We start from the raw sequence: 11,840 nt of genomic DNA on the forward strand, positions 1-11,840 counted from the left end.
TATTTGAACTTCTACTATTTTGACATACCGCTTTGGACTGTAGTCGCAAACTATCTTGACTTTGGGATGTCATTTGTTCTTTTCATTTTGTCTAATGTAAATATTGGCAAAAATCCCTTTTTGGTTAGTCAATGAAACTTGCAATCTCTTTTATAAACCTAACTATTATGTAACGTTAATTTGCACATTGATTTCAATTAGTATCATGTTAATTGTAATGTTGTTTTCCTAATCTCTTGAACAAAATAAAACATGCTCTTTTCCTACAATAAATCTTTATAATGCTTTGGTAATTGTTAAATGTACATATATATAACTTCTAATTGACACTGCAATTTGTTTTGTACCTTGCACTTCTCAAATGAGATATCAATGACATTTCTAAAAGGAATACGGAAACAATCACACTCATCGACAAACAAGCTCAAAAAATGTATAAGTTTCACTTGATAACGGCAAAGAGAGCAAGTTACAAAAAATACTTAGGTGGCCAATGGTTCAAATTTTGTCGTGAACATATGTTAGAGGTGGGTGATAAGTTAATTTTTGATCTAGAGAAGCCACCTAAAAATATGCACGTTCAAATCGTTTCCAAATAAAGATTTGGTGTTCATGATTCGCACTTTCAACAGATCACCTTAACTCTAATCCTAGACTAGATTATCTTCACTTACCAATGTTACTTCTTTGTTTGATTTCATTTGATGTGAATATGGGTATCAATTATTTTTTAGTAACTCTATAATAACAACACTCTTTTTTATAATTTTGGATAATATGTAAATTCACACATCATTGGTTCCTTTATTGGTTCCAATTGTTTCATCCTAAATATTATGTCAATTTCTAATCTCATAAACTGATTATATGCTCTCTTAATCAGCACATACATATTTTATGATGAATCACAATCTTCCGTCGTTTTAACATCTCTTCTTTCAAAGAATTTTTTTTATCAAATACGTTATTGAACCCGTGCGAAACACGGGTTTGTAACTAGTTATATTATTAAAATAAATATCATTTATTTTTGTAAAAGAAGAAACTAGTTCATGGTTTACAATGGTTCATGGATCACCCATGTAGGGTCTCTGCAGTACTTCACTAACATAAAACTGAACCACAAAAACATATATATAGATACACAGGATCTACATGGTCCATGCATGTGTAGCTTCTATGACCATATCTTGTCTTGATTAATTCTAGAACTACCTTATTATACAAGCACATGGAGCTGTTGGAGCACAAACATGGGTCCCAATTTTAACTTGGGTGCCACCAATTTCATATTTATGTGATTGGAGCCTAAGAAATATAGAGGATCTTGATCTATCATTCTTCAAATAAAAGTGTATATTAAATGGAGAGAATTTTGACCCTGTTAGCTAGGACAGGTGCCATGCCTTGCCACCATTCATATTGAATTTCTTGAGTCTCCCAAAGAACATTACCAAGATAAGAATAAGCTTCCCTTCTGTACTCCATCTACCTGAAAATCCAATCCATGAATCTCTGCACATTAAATTAGGTTTCAATTGTCTTGAGCAGCTATATCCTGTTGACAACCCTACGTTCCCATAAGCACTGCACAATTTAATCATCATAATGTTACCCATTAGTACGTAATATACCTTGCATTTAATCCATAATATAGTAACTTGCAACTCAAGTGAACGGTTGGATTGAACTCATCGAATTAATCGTTTCTTAGATAGATATTGATTTACATCAAATCTGAACCGTTGTAATTCTTTGATCCCCCAACAAAATAAAATTATTGAAGGATCACACCTGATCCACTTGAGAAAACAGACACGTTTCTTTGTTTAACACAACTCATGATTTACATTTTTGTGACTTATAACAATTTGTCGTTTTCAATAATTAATTGAATAATCATGCTGCAGTTTTGTGAGAGTCAGTCAATTCTTATATATATCCTAATTGGTTGGGGATCTTAATCTCGCAAGCCACTGAGAACATTTACCATAACTAATTCGCAGGGCTTTGTCACTAAATAATCCCAATTGTATATAGGGATCTTGATTTCAACTCATTGAACATAGCTTTCTTATAAGCATTATGAATGCATAAGTTACACCTAATAATGTTTCTAAATAATGAAAATTAAAGGATAGCAAGAAACGATAAATGATTTTAATGTAAATACGAAGCGAGAAAGAATCAGGTGTGATCCTTCAATAATTTTATTTTGTTGGGATAATAGGAGTAATTGGATCAAAGAATTACAACGGTTTAAATTTGGTGTAAGTCAATTCACTTACAACTGGTGTTAACAGAATCTGCCTATATATATATATATATATATATATATATAAACATCGTTGTTTTTTTATTTTATTATTTCATCTATGTGAGACTTCTTAATTTTTAACAAATACAACAACAACCAAGCCTTATCTCTTTAAGTGGGATCAGCTACATTGATCAAATGACGTCATAGTGTTCTATCAAAAACCATATTTGGATCCAACACATTGACCTCTAAATCCTTTCTAATGGTTTCTCTAATGGTTTTCTTAGGTCTTCATCTACTTCTTTTAACCTGACTCTCGTCCATTTGATCTACTTTTCTTACAACGGCATCTACGGGTATTCTCTCTACATGTCCAAACAATCTAAGCCTATTTTCAACCAACTTTTCTACTTTAGGTACTACCCTCACTCTCCCTCTAATGGTGTCATTCATAATCCTATCATGTCTAATCTTACCAATCATCCAGCGCAACATCTTCATCTCCGCTACACTTACTTGACTCTCATGTTGGCTCTTAACCGTCCAACACTCCGTACCATTTGATAGAAAATGTTTTGTATAAAAAAAATATGGGAAATGCTAACTGGTGTCCACGGGACACTGGTTAAGGATATGAAAAAAGAAATTATATAGTAGTTAATTCATTGAAATTGTGTATTAATTTATAATAAAGTCAAAAACAGTTTTCTTTTATGGTAATAATTCTCTTTTATGGTATGCTTAACCAGTGCCCCGGGGCACCGGTTAACATGACCCAAAAAATATTATAGATATATATACGAGTTTAACATTGTTGGTGTAAATTAATTTTTAAACGGACGTTGAATGACATCCAATAAGAATTCATGATATTGCCACATAATTTGAGAGAGAGAGAGAGAGAGAGAGAGAGAGAGAGAGAGAGAGAGAGAGAGAGAGAGAGAGAGAGAGAGGAGAGAGAGAGAGAGAGAGAGAGAGAGAGAGAGAGAGAGAGAGAGAGAGAGAGAGAGAGAGAGAGAAGAGAGAGAGAGAGAGGAGAGAGAGAGAGAGAGAGAGAGAGAGAGAGAGAGAGAGAGAGAGAGAAGAGAGAGAGAGAGAGAGAGAGAGAGAGAGAGAGAGAGAGAGAGAGAGAGAGAGAGAGAGAGAGAGAGAGAGAGAGAGAGATACTTGCCTTATGACTTCAAGAGTTATGGTCAAGACGTTGAAGTTGAGGGGATCATCTTTTAAGCTTTGTCTCTCAGTGATGCAAATGAGAATAATGAAAATAACCAAATAAGATAGCTGAGAGAATATAATACGATCCACTAGGCTATTTTGGTCTTTTTTCACATCATTTTGGTCCCTTACTGGTAAAAATGTTGTGTACGGTGGAAGATACCTGTTGGAAGGAAATTTCAAACTAAGCTTTTTTGGACCATCAAAAGAATAATTATATTATATGTATAATATGTAAAGAAAAAAGGTTAAAAGGAGTACCAAAAAATTCCAATTATATTTGAACACATATTATTTTCAAATATTCATTGAACACTTTTTTTTTTCTCTTTATCTTTTTATTTTTATCACATCATTAACATATCACATTTGAAGAAATCGGTGGAATACACGAGTACGCAACCTTGAACAAAATAAAACATCAATTTCCATTAACAGTTGATGCCCATGAATAACTGATTTGATTCTAGGATAACATATTTTTATATAGAAAGTTGCTTGATCTCATAAAGTAAAGTAGCATAATTAAACTTTTGATTATTATTATACAAGGAAGATATTCCATAATTCGTATTTTGCATTCACACATACGTACAACTTTAAAATTCCAAGCTACTGAGAACACATAAATCAGAAATTAGAATTTATTTTTGTGAGTAGTCAAATCTATTATCATATTCTAGTTCCGTGCACCATGTAAAGTGGTAAAACGGAATTTATGCAAAGCAAATTTTGGTTAATGCATATTGAAAGAGAAATTATAAATTATACTATATAGAAAGAAAAGAAAAGGGAAAAAGAAAAAAAAAAAAAAAAAAAAAAAAAAAAAAAGAGCTAACAAAGGTCTAGACATAAATGGTTAATGCATTTTAATTAAGGCTATTGTTTGGAAAGTATTAGTTTGATCTCTAAGTTAAATAATATGTAATTAGGTTTATCTTTCAAAAAAATATATTTAATTAGGTTTAAATTATGTCTCAACCAAATTTTGAGTTAATTAGCAAGGTATTTTCATTAGGAACAATAGCATGAAAAAATGTTTTGTTAACAAATGTCGCAAGTGCAAATGTTTTTTCCTTAAAATGGAAATGTTTTAAACTTTTAAAAAGTTAAATAGACCACTTCCATAATTGTATTTCTACCTTCGATTCATTAACATATGCTCTTGAGATATTTATAAGCATTTTTTTTCCTTAAAAAAACATTTAGATGATGAATTTATGGGAATTAATGTTGTCAAAGACAAAAACCAGGAGAAATGTAAGCAATGACGATAAAAAAAAGACTAGTGCTGAATAGTATGAGACGAAAGCCAACCCCCGTATATATATAACCGTACAATGTGTAGTGGATTTATTTTTGAAGGGTGCAATGTATAGTGGATTGTCTACTAAGAAAGAAAAAAAAATATGCATGCATATTGTCATGAAAAACCAATAAGCTTTGTCGCCATCAAGGGTACGATAATATTTGCTATTTCTTCAAACTCGGAAAACAAAATAAAAAGAGCATGTAGCGGTTAAGGACCACAAGAAGCTTACACAATACATGATGTTTTATTGAGTAATTTTTTTTTTTTTTTGGTAGATTTTTATTGAGTAATTTAATTTACTAACAAATTGAGAACTAGTTTTATTTAAGTAACAAATTATATTATGGTGCTCCCTGAAATAAGTGGGTTTAATTAAGTATAATATTTACATCGGTAGTGAGATCAACCATTGGAATGTTTATGGGTTAATGGTGGCTAGTCTTTTTTTTATTTTTTTATTTTCGATCCTACATGTACTTTGAATAGATTGTGAATATATTGTTAACCGTATAAAAAGGTTTGTAAACCAAAACAACTCATTTATATATTTTTCAACATCCCTAGTTGCATCGTTCCATTTTTATTCACACTTGACACTAACAATATATTCTTACTCAAGGATAAGTTTTTTCATGAAACTTTTGATATATGGTGCCAATCACAAATTTATAGTCATTATTAACTCTGATACCACCGTTGGATCAGATTGGATCGGATCGCGGGGATCTTAAATCAACATGGGGAACCATATAAATAAATGTTTGGACTCTACATATTTTATATATGACCTAGCAACCATATTAATAGCAACTATTTAATAAATGTTATAGATACAACGTAGCATTAGGGAAGAAAGATAGTAACTTACATCATGACAATGAAGAGCACCAATATGGCAGAAGAGATGGAGTATGTATCAAAAACAGATTCACCAGAATGTCTAACATTTGTAACTTGAAACAAAGATGCAACTAATTTCTGATAGATATTTAGTCCCTCCATAATCTTAGAACTCCACTCCATACAACAGAACAATATAAATTGTATCACATTGAAACCAAAGACAGTGCCAACAAGGTGCCAACAATGAAGAGTAGAGAGCAAATGATCATAACCCATTTCCTTTGAATTATTCAGCAAGTAAGAGAATTCTTCTCTTTTAGTAATACTTTTCAAAAAAGTTATTATTAGCCTCAAACATGGTGCATATAGAGCATTACCTAAAAGTACATGTGGAAGAACAAGAAGAAGAAGTCCTGAATTCTTCTTGAAAACCATCATGTTCTCATTGGTAGGGATATAACCACAACTTGCAAATGTTGAAACTATTGTAAATAAAGAAAATGTTTCAATATTGATGCCTTTATTTTGGAGAATATTTTTAGCACTTGGTATATAGGTTATGTACAAAGTGACCAAACTAAAACCAAAAAAATGAACCACAGTAAGATAACACAAAACTACATAACTTAAATACCTAAGAGAATTATACTTAAGTTTATCTTTATCGTTAATATTATTTTTTTCAATTTGATCATGATTTTCTGATTGAGGCATAGAAACCGAACCAAGTTCCATTTGATGGATTTTATGTGAGAGAGATGTACTACTAACACAACTACTACATTCATTTTTGACACAATCTTTTTGGGTGAAATTGAACCTATCAAGAAAAAGTTGAAGCATGGAAGTAAAAACTTCACCACCAACTAACATAAGAAAAGTAAGAAGAATAAGTTGGGAATTAGAGAAAACTTCCATTTCTATTGATGTCATGCTAGAAACAGTGGAAGCAGAAACAGAAGTGTAAAATAGATCAAAGTCTTTTGGTTTAACAGAAGTTTTTGGCTTAGAAAACTTGAGACCCAAGTAACCAAAAAAAGAAAGGATAATGAAATAACATAGTTGAATGAAAAAGTTGTTGAATTGGAATTGGAATTGGAATTGGAATTGGAAGGATAGAGCATGAGGCAAGGAACCATGGAAGAATTTTTTTCTTATGAACAAGAAACCATGAAAAATGTTGCGAAAGAAAATACAAAGATTTTGTAACTTTATACCAAAGTTCTTCATTCTTGTGTTTAGTTTAATTAATTCAACAACAATCTTGGCTTGAATGTAGATCAAGTGGAAAGGCATTTATATAGTAAAGCAATAGTGAGTGGTATATGCACATCAACTTCATAGGAACATATAAAGAATATAAAAAGTTTTGTTCCACTTTTAGTACTACGGCCATATTGCCAATATTGTTCTTTGGATTAAATAATATTATTTCTATAAATATACTATTTTTTATCTTTCCATCCTTCAAAAATATTCTTTCCCCCCATACATTTCTCCTGATAAATTTTAGTCGTGATTCTCACTCTCCATGCCTTATGCGAGATGAGTCACTAGTAGTTCTTAATATATTTTATTTTGGCTTGCTAAACAAAATAAAAATCGTCACTTTTTAGTATAGCAACATTTGTCTCAATTTTTTTTTTGCAAGTATTTTTTATTACAGGAACACATTCTGAGCGTGCTCAGCTGATTTGAGTTAAATGTAAAAAATTTAAATGAGTCAAAGATCTAATAAAAAACCAAAAAAAATGAGAATTTGTAATAAACTAACATCTAATTACTATTTACTAACATTTGTCTATCTTACTAACAACATACTTTTTAATACATAAATTTTCAACACACCATTTTTATTGATTAGATCTCACTAAATTTATGTGACTCATATGATTTGAGAGGTCAATATCAATGTTAAAGAAAGAGTTTTTCAAAACATGTGTTAGAAAGAAAAAAAATCGAGTGGATTAATCCTCAAAAATATATTCAACTATCTTCCTCTTGTGTATGATTGTAAATTTAAGTCTACAAATAATTTATTTGTGCATAACACAATACTTCAGAGACCAAAGTCATACTTGATCTCGTTATTATTGCATAAAGGAGAAAATGATATAGCCAATTAGTCATAGTAAACAAAAAGTAGAATAGAACTAAGAAAAATATAGTGAGATTTATGGGGAAGAATCTAGAGAATAAAATATTCCTCTTAGCTGATACACATACGTGTTTGTATTAATTATAAATTATTTATAAATGCTGAAAGTAAGCATTTTGTGTTTCTTCCTCTTTTGACCCACTAATTGGACGTATACCTTTAGTGTTTGTCCTCTCATGCTTAGATTTGAAGGCTTGGACTCTTTCTCCCCATTTTTGTCTTTATCGTGGTAGTTTTCATTAAATAAGATATTCAATTATATATTATTTGTGTGGCATCGTGGTAAGTAAGAGATGAGTTAGAAATTTACTATTCAAATTTTTGTGGAAAGAAATTTAACATTAAATAAAAAATTAAATGTTGAACAATGTTTAACTCAATGTTTTAAGATTTGAAAATTATTATATAAGTCCTTAGATTGTTCATGGGTCCCCTCGAAAATCCCCAAATACTCTCCTCAAGTCCTATAACTCCGTAACCTATCGAGGCCTAACTTCCGATCATTGTAGAACGAAAATTATGATATGAAAGTTACCGAAACTTATGCTTCATTTGAGTTTTAGTTAAATCAAAATTTTCCAAACATTTTCCTTAATCCAGCAAGTGATTTCATCGAACGATATCAAAGATATTGCATTTGTTGTGGCATCCTTTTAGGTTAGGGTTTTTGTGGAATGTAGATGTAGTTTAGAAACTTTGTAGTTGTTGATTAAGCAAAATGTGATTGTGAAGTATATGTATTAGTGTAATGTGGTATTGAAATAATAATTACAAAAGTGAATGTTATTTTTGTGATCGTCGAGTTTGATGAAATACGTACTACAATAAATTATTGATAAATTTGCCTTTTCTTGTTGGTTGTTCTAGATATAGTTGACGATGTTGGTAAGACGAGACTCGGTAGGGAGGTATTGCACAACCCCGTACATAGACGGTGTACATTAAATAATCCTCATAAAAAGGTCCACCGTATGAGGGTTAGGGATGACGCTAGAGCCTTCACTACAGGTTTTATTTTTTAATGGATATGTATTATCAAGTGAACCAAACCCAAAAGTACAAATATAACACAATTAAAATACAGTGAAGGACGCTGATATAAGATGTGGTGGTGGTCTTCGGATAGCATTTGAGTGACATTGCGGTTGGTGATGTTGACCAACCACAATATTACAAGTGGCTTTTCTTCTTTTTCTTTCATAAGGTTCTTTTATTTTTTGTACACTTGTGACATTGTGGTTGGTAAACGTCACCAATGTCACCTATGTATTATCCGTGGTCATTCTAATATGTCACAACGTCGAATTTGTGTAAGCACATTGTAGGAAGCATAGGGGTTGGAGAATTAAGTATATTTGTATAATTGCTTTCTTTACATTAATGTTTGTAAATTTGTATTTATTTTTTTATTTTTTTCAGGGACGTGAGAAATAACTCAAATGTATCAACAATGAAAAGAGGGTAATCGACATGAATAAAGACACCTTTTAGATGGTTTTTGGATGTAGTACATGATTCCAGTATTTCACCCATTCTTGATATCACAATTGTTTTAGATCAATGCAAGTAGAGAAATGATATTTGTACACAATAATTTTGATACTTTTGTATAATTTTCTCTTTCATATTTACATTATATTTTTATTTTCTCTCTCTATTATTTTTAACCAATGTGAAGATAGAACAACAAAATTATCTCAAAAGTTTTACCAAAATAGTTGTCAAAATACCACTACTCATACAAGTATGTGTGTACGACATTGACACTGGCATACAAAGATTAGTAGCTTTCATTTTCTCTCTAGTGAGATGACATCACATCAGATCAGATGATGTCTCATGTATGTTACATTTGTCTATCCACGATGATTTTTATGACAAATATAACTTGTGAAACAAATGATAGCATGAAATCAAAAATGGGGTAATGAGAAATATATTTTAAATATATAATAATTTTTTGGTTAAATTACACTAGATCCTTTAAGTTTGAAGTTCGTAAGAGATTAGTCCTTTAAGTTATTTTTGTCACACATAAATCTTTTAAGTTTATAAACGTTTTCGATTTAGTCCTTCTGCCACATCATCTTAAAGGACCAATCTGTTACAAATCTCAAACTTAAAGAACTTATGTGTGATCGAAATAACTTAAAGGACCAATCTGTTACAAACCTTAAACTTAAAGGCGTGTTACCTAAATAACTTAAAGGACCAATCTGTTACAAACTTTAAACTTAAAGGACTTATGCGTGACCTAAATAACTTAAAGGATCAATTTATTACAAACCTCAAACTTAAAGGTTCCCGGATGTAATTTAGCTTTTTTTTTTTTATGGTGTTAGGTTTAATGGAATTAAATTGTATATTGTGTCATAATTAAGAGAGGAAAGGAGCAAAATAGTGGAATCTATCAAATGAGAAGAATGAGGTTTACTCTTATATTTATGGAAAGGTACCATATAACATTCACATGCTTATGGTAGTCTATATATGGAGCTCGTAAAAAGGATCCAAAGTAGACCACTACAACTTTTAGTAAAAAGCGATTTTATAAAATAAAAAAACCTTATTCAAGAAAATATAATAAAAAACAAGAAGTGATTTAATAATTTATTAAATTTTACTAAAATAGTAGGTTTAATTTTGGACCAAATTTTTAGAGGTTCATATCAATTCGACTTAAGTCCTCGTTTGATGTTCCTCTATTTTATGATGTCGTAATAACACAACTTGGAGCAAATTATTTATTTGATTTCAACAAAGGATGATCGTGGGTATTTATTCAACAACCAATCACAATTAATAACATAAATAAATAAATTAGCAAGTGGTATTTACTCCCACAAACTAATTTTCATTACAATTGTAAATTTGTGTTTATGGTTAATGTTGATTGGTTGATGTTTGATGGGTAAGTTACTCACAATTATTCAAAAGTAGAAAAAAAGATCTTATTTATTTATTTATTTTTATTTTTTTTGAGAGAAGGATCTATACTTCTATACCTTGGCATTTTGATTCCCATTCTGCATCCACCTTAGTTATGTATGTGTACGTGGCTCTATCTTAACCAATAAAAGAATCAAAATAATTTTCATTTTTTTGGATAATAACATCAAAATTAAATTATATTTTTTTAGGAGACAATAAAATTTTGGCTTAAGTGCAGTTTTGTCCCCCTATTTTGACTGAATCGGAATTTTACCCCCCTATTTTAAAACTTGGAATTTTACCCTCCCAATTTAATATTTTTCGGAATTTTGGCCCCCCTATTTTTAAAAATCTGAATTCTACCCCTTCAATTTAATATTTTTCAGGAGTTGGCTGATGTGGCTTAAACAATATTAAAATAATATCCACCTATTTAAATTATTTATATTAAATATTCTGAATTAAAAAAAAAAAAAAATAGTTTAATATTTTTTTAACTCAAGGGTCACAACATCCTCCTCCAACCCAAGATTCCAGAGGATAATAGTTTATTAATTAGGGGATTGTTTTTTGATTCAACTGTTAGACATATATTATTGCAACATTCAGCTGTTATGCTTGTTTTTTTCACTCAATTATTAGGTGTATTATTGCACTCGTATAGAGCCGTTGTGGCTCTTTTAAGTATGTTTCTTTGATTAAGTTGTTAGGATTATGAACAACTTTTAGCCTTGTATTTTGGGATATAACTATGCTAATGATCATCCAAATATTTACAGGTGCATTATATTTTTTTCATTTTTTAATGGGATTTTTTTTTTTCCGTTTATATTGTTTTTCCAAGTACTTTTAATGGAATTTTTTTCTTTTATTCTGGTTTATTTCCTATATTTTATCTTTATTTTCTAGAATTTTTCTGCATTTTAAGGTATTTTTTAAAGTTTTTTTGATTTTTTTAAAAGTTATTTATTTTTTGTAATTAAAAATTATTTAATTTAAATAATTAATTAGGTGGATAATAAGATAATATTTTAAAATTCAAATCACCACTGCCACATCAGTCAAAATGCACTCAAATGTGGTGGGGGAAATTCCGAAAAACATTAAATTAGAGAGATAAA

General features: G+C 30.2%; 1 protein-coding gene across 1 annotated transcript; it reads right to left on the reverse strand.

The window, feature by feature from the left end:
- Positions 1-1,000: 1,000 nt before the first annotated feature.
- LOC25497022 (sodium transporter HKT1) lies at positions 1,001-6,882 on the reverse strand. The gene is given in 4 exon segments (XM_024785691.2): positions 1,001-1,439; positions 1,442-1,587; positions 3,432-3,638; positions 5,656-6,882. Coding segments are annotated over 4 exon segments (1,638 nt in total). The 5' UTR covers positions 6,861-6,882; the 3' UTR covers positions 1,001-1,359.
- Positions 6,883-11,840: the final 4,958 nt, after the last annotated feature.

The sequence above is a fragment of the Medicago truncatula genome, chromosome 6 (genome assembly GCF_003473485.1).
Source record: "Medicago truncatula cultivar Jemalong A17 chromosome 6, MtrunA17r5.0-ANR, whole genome shotgun sequence".
Lineage (NCBI taxonomy): Eukaryota > Viridiplantae > Streptophyta > Magnoliopsida > Fabales > Fabaceae > Medicago > Medicago truncatula.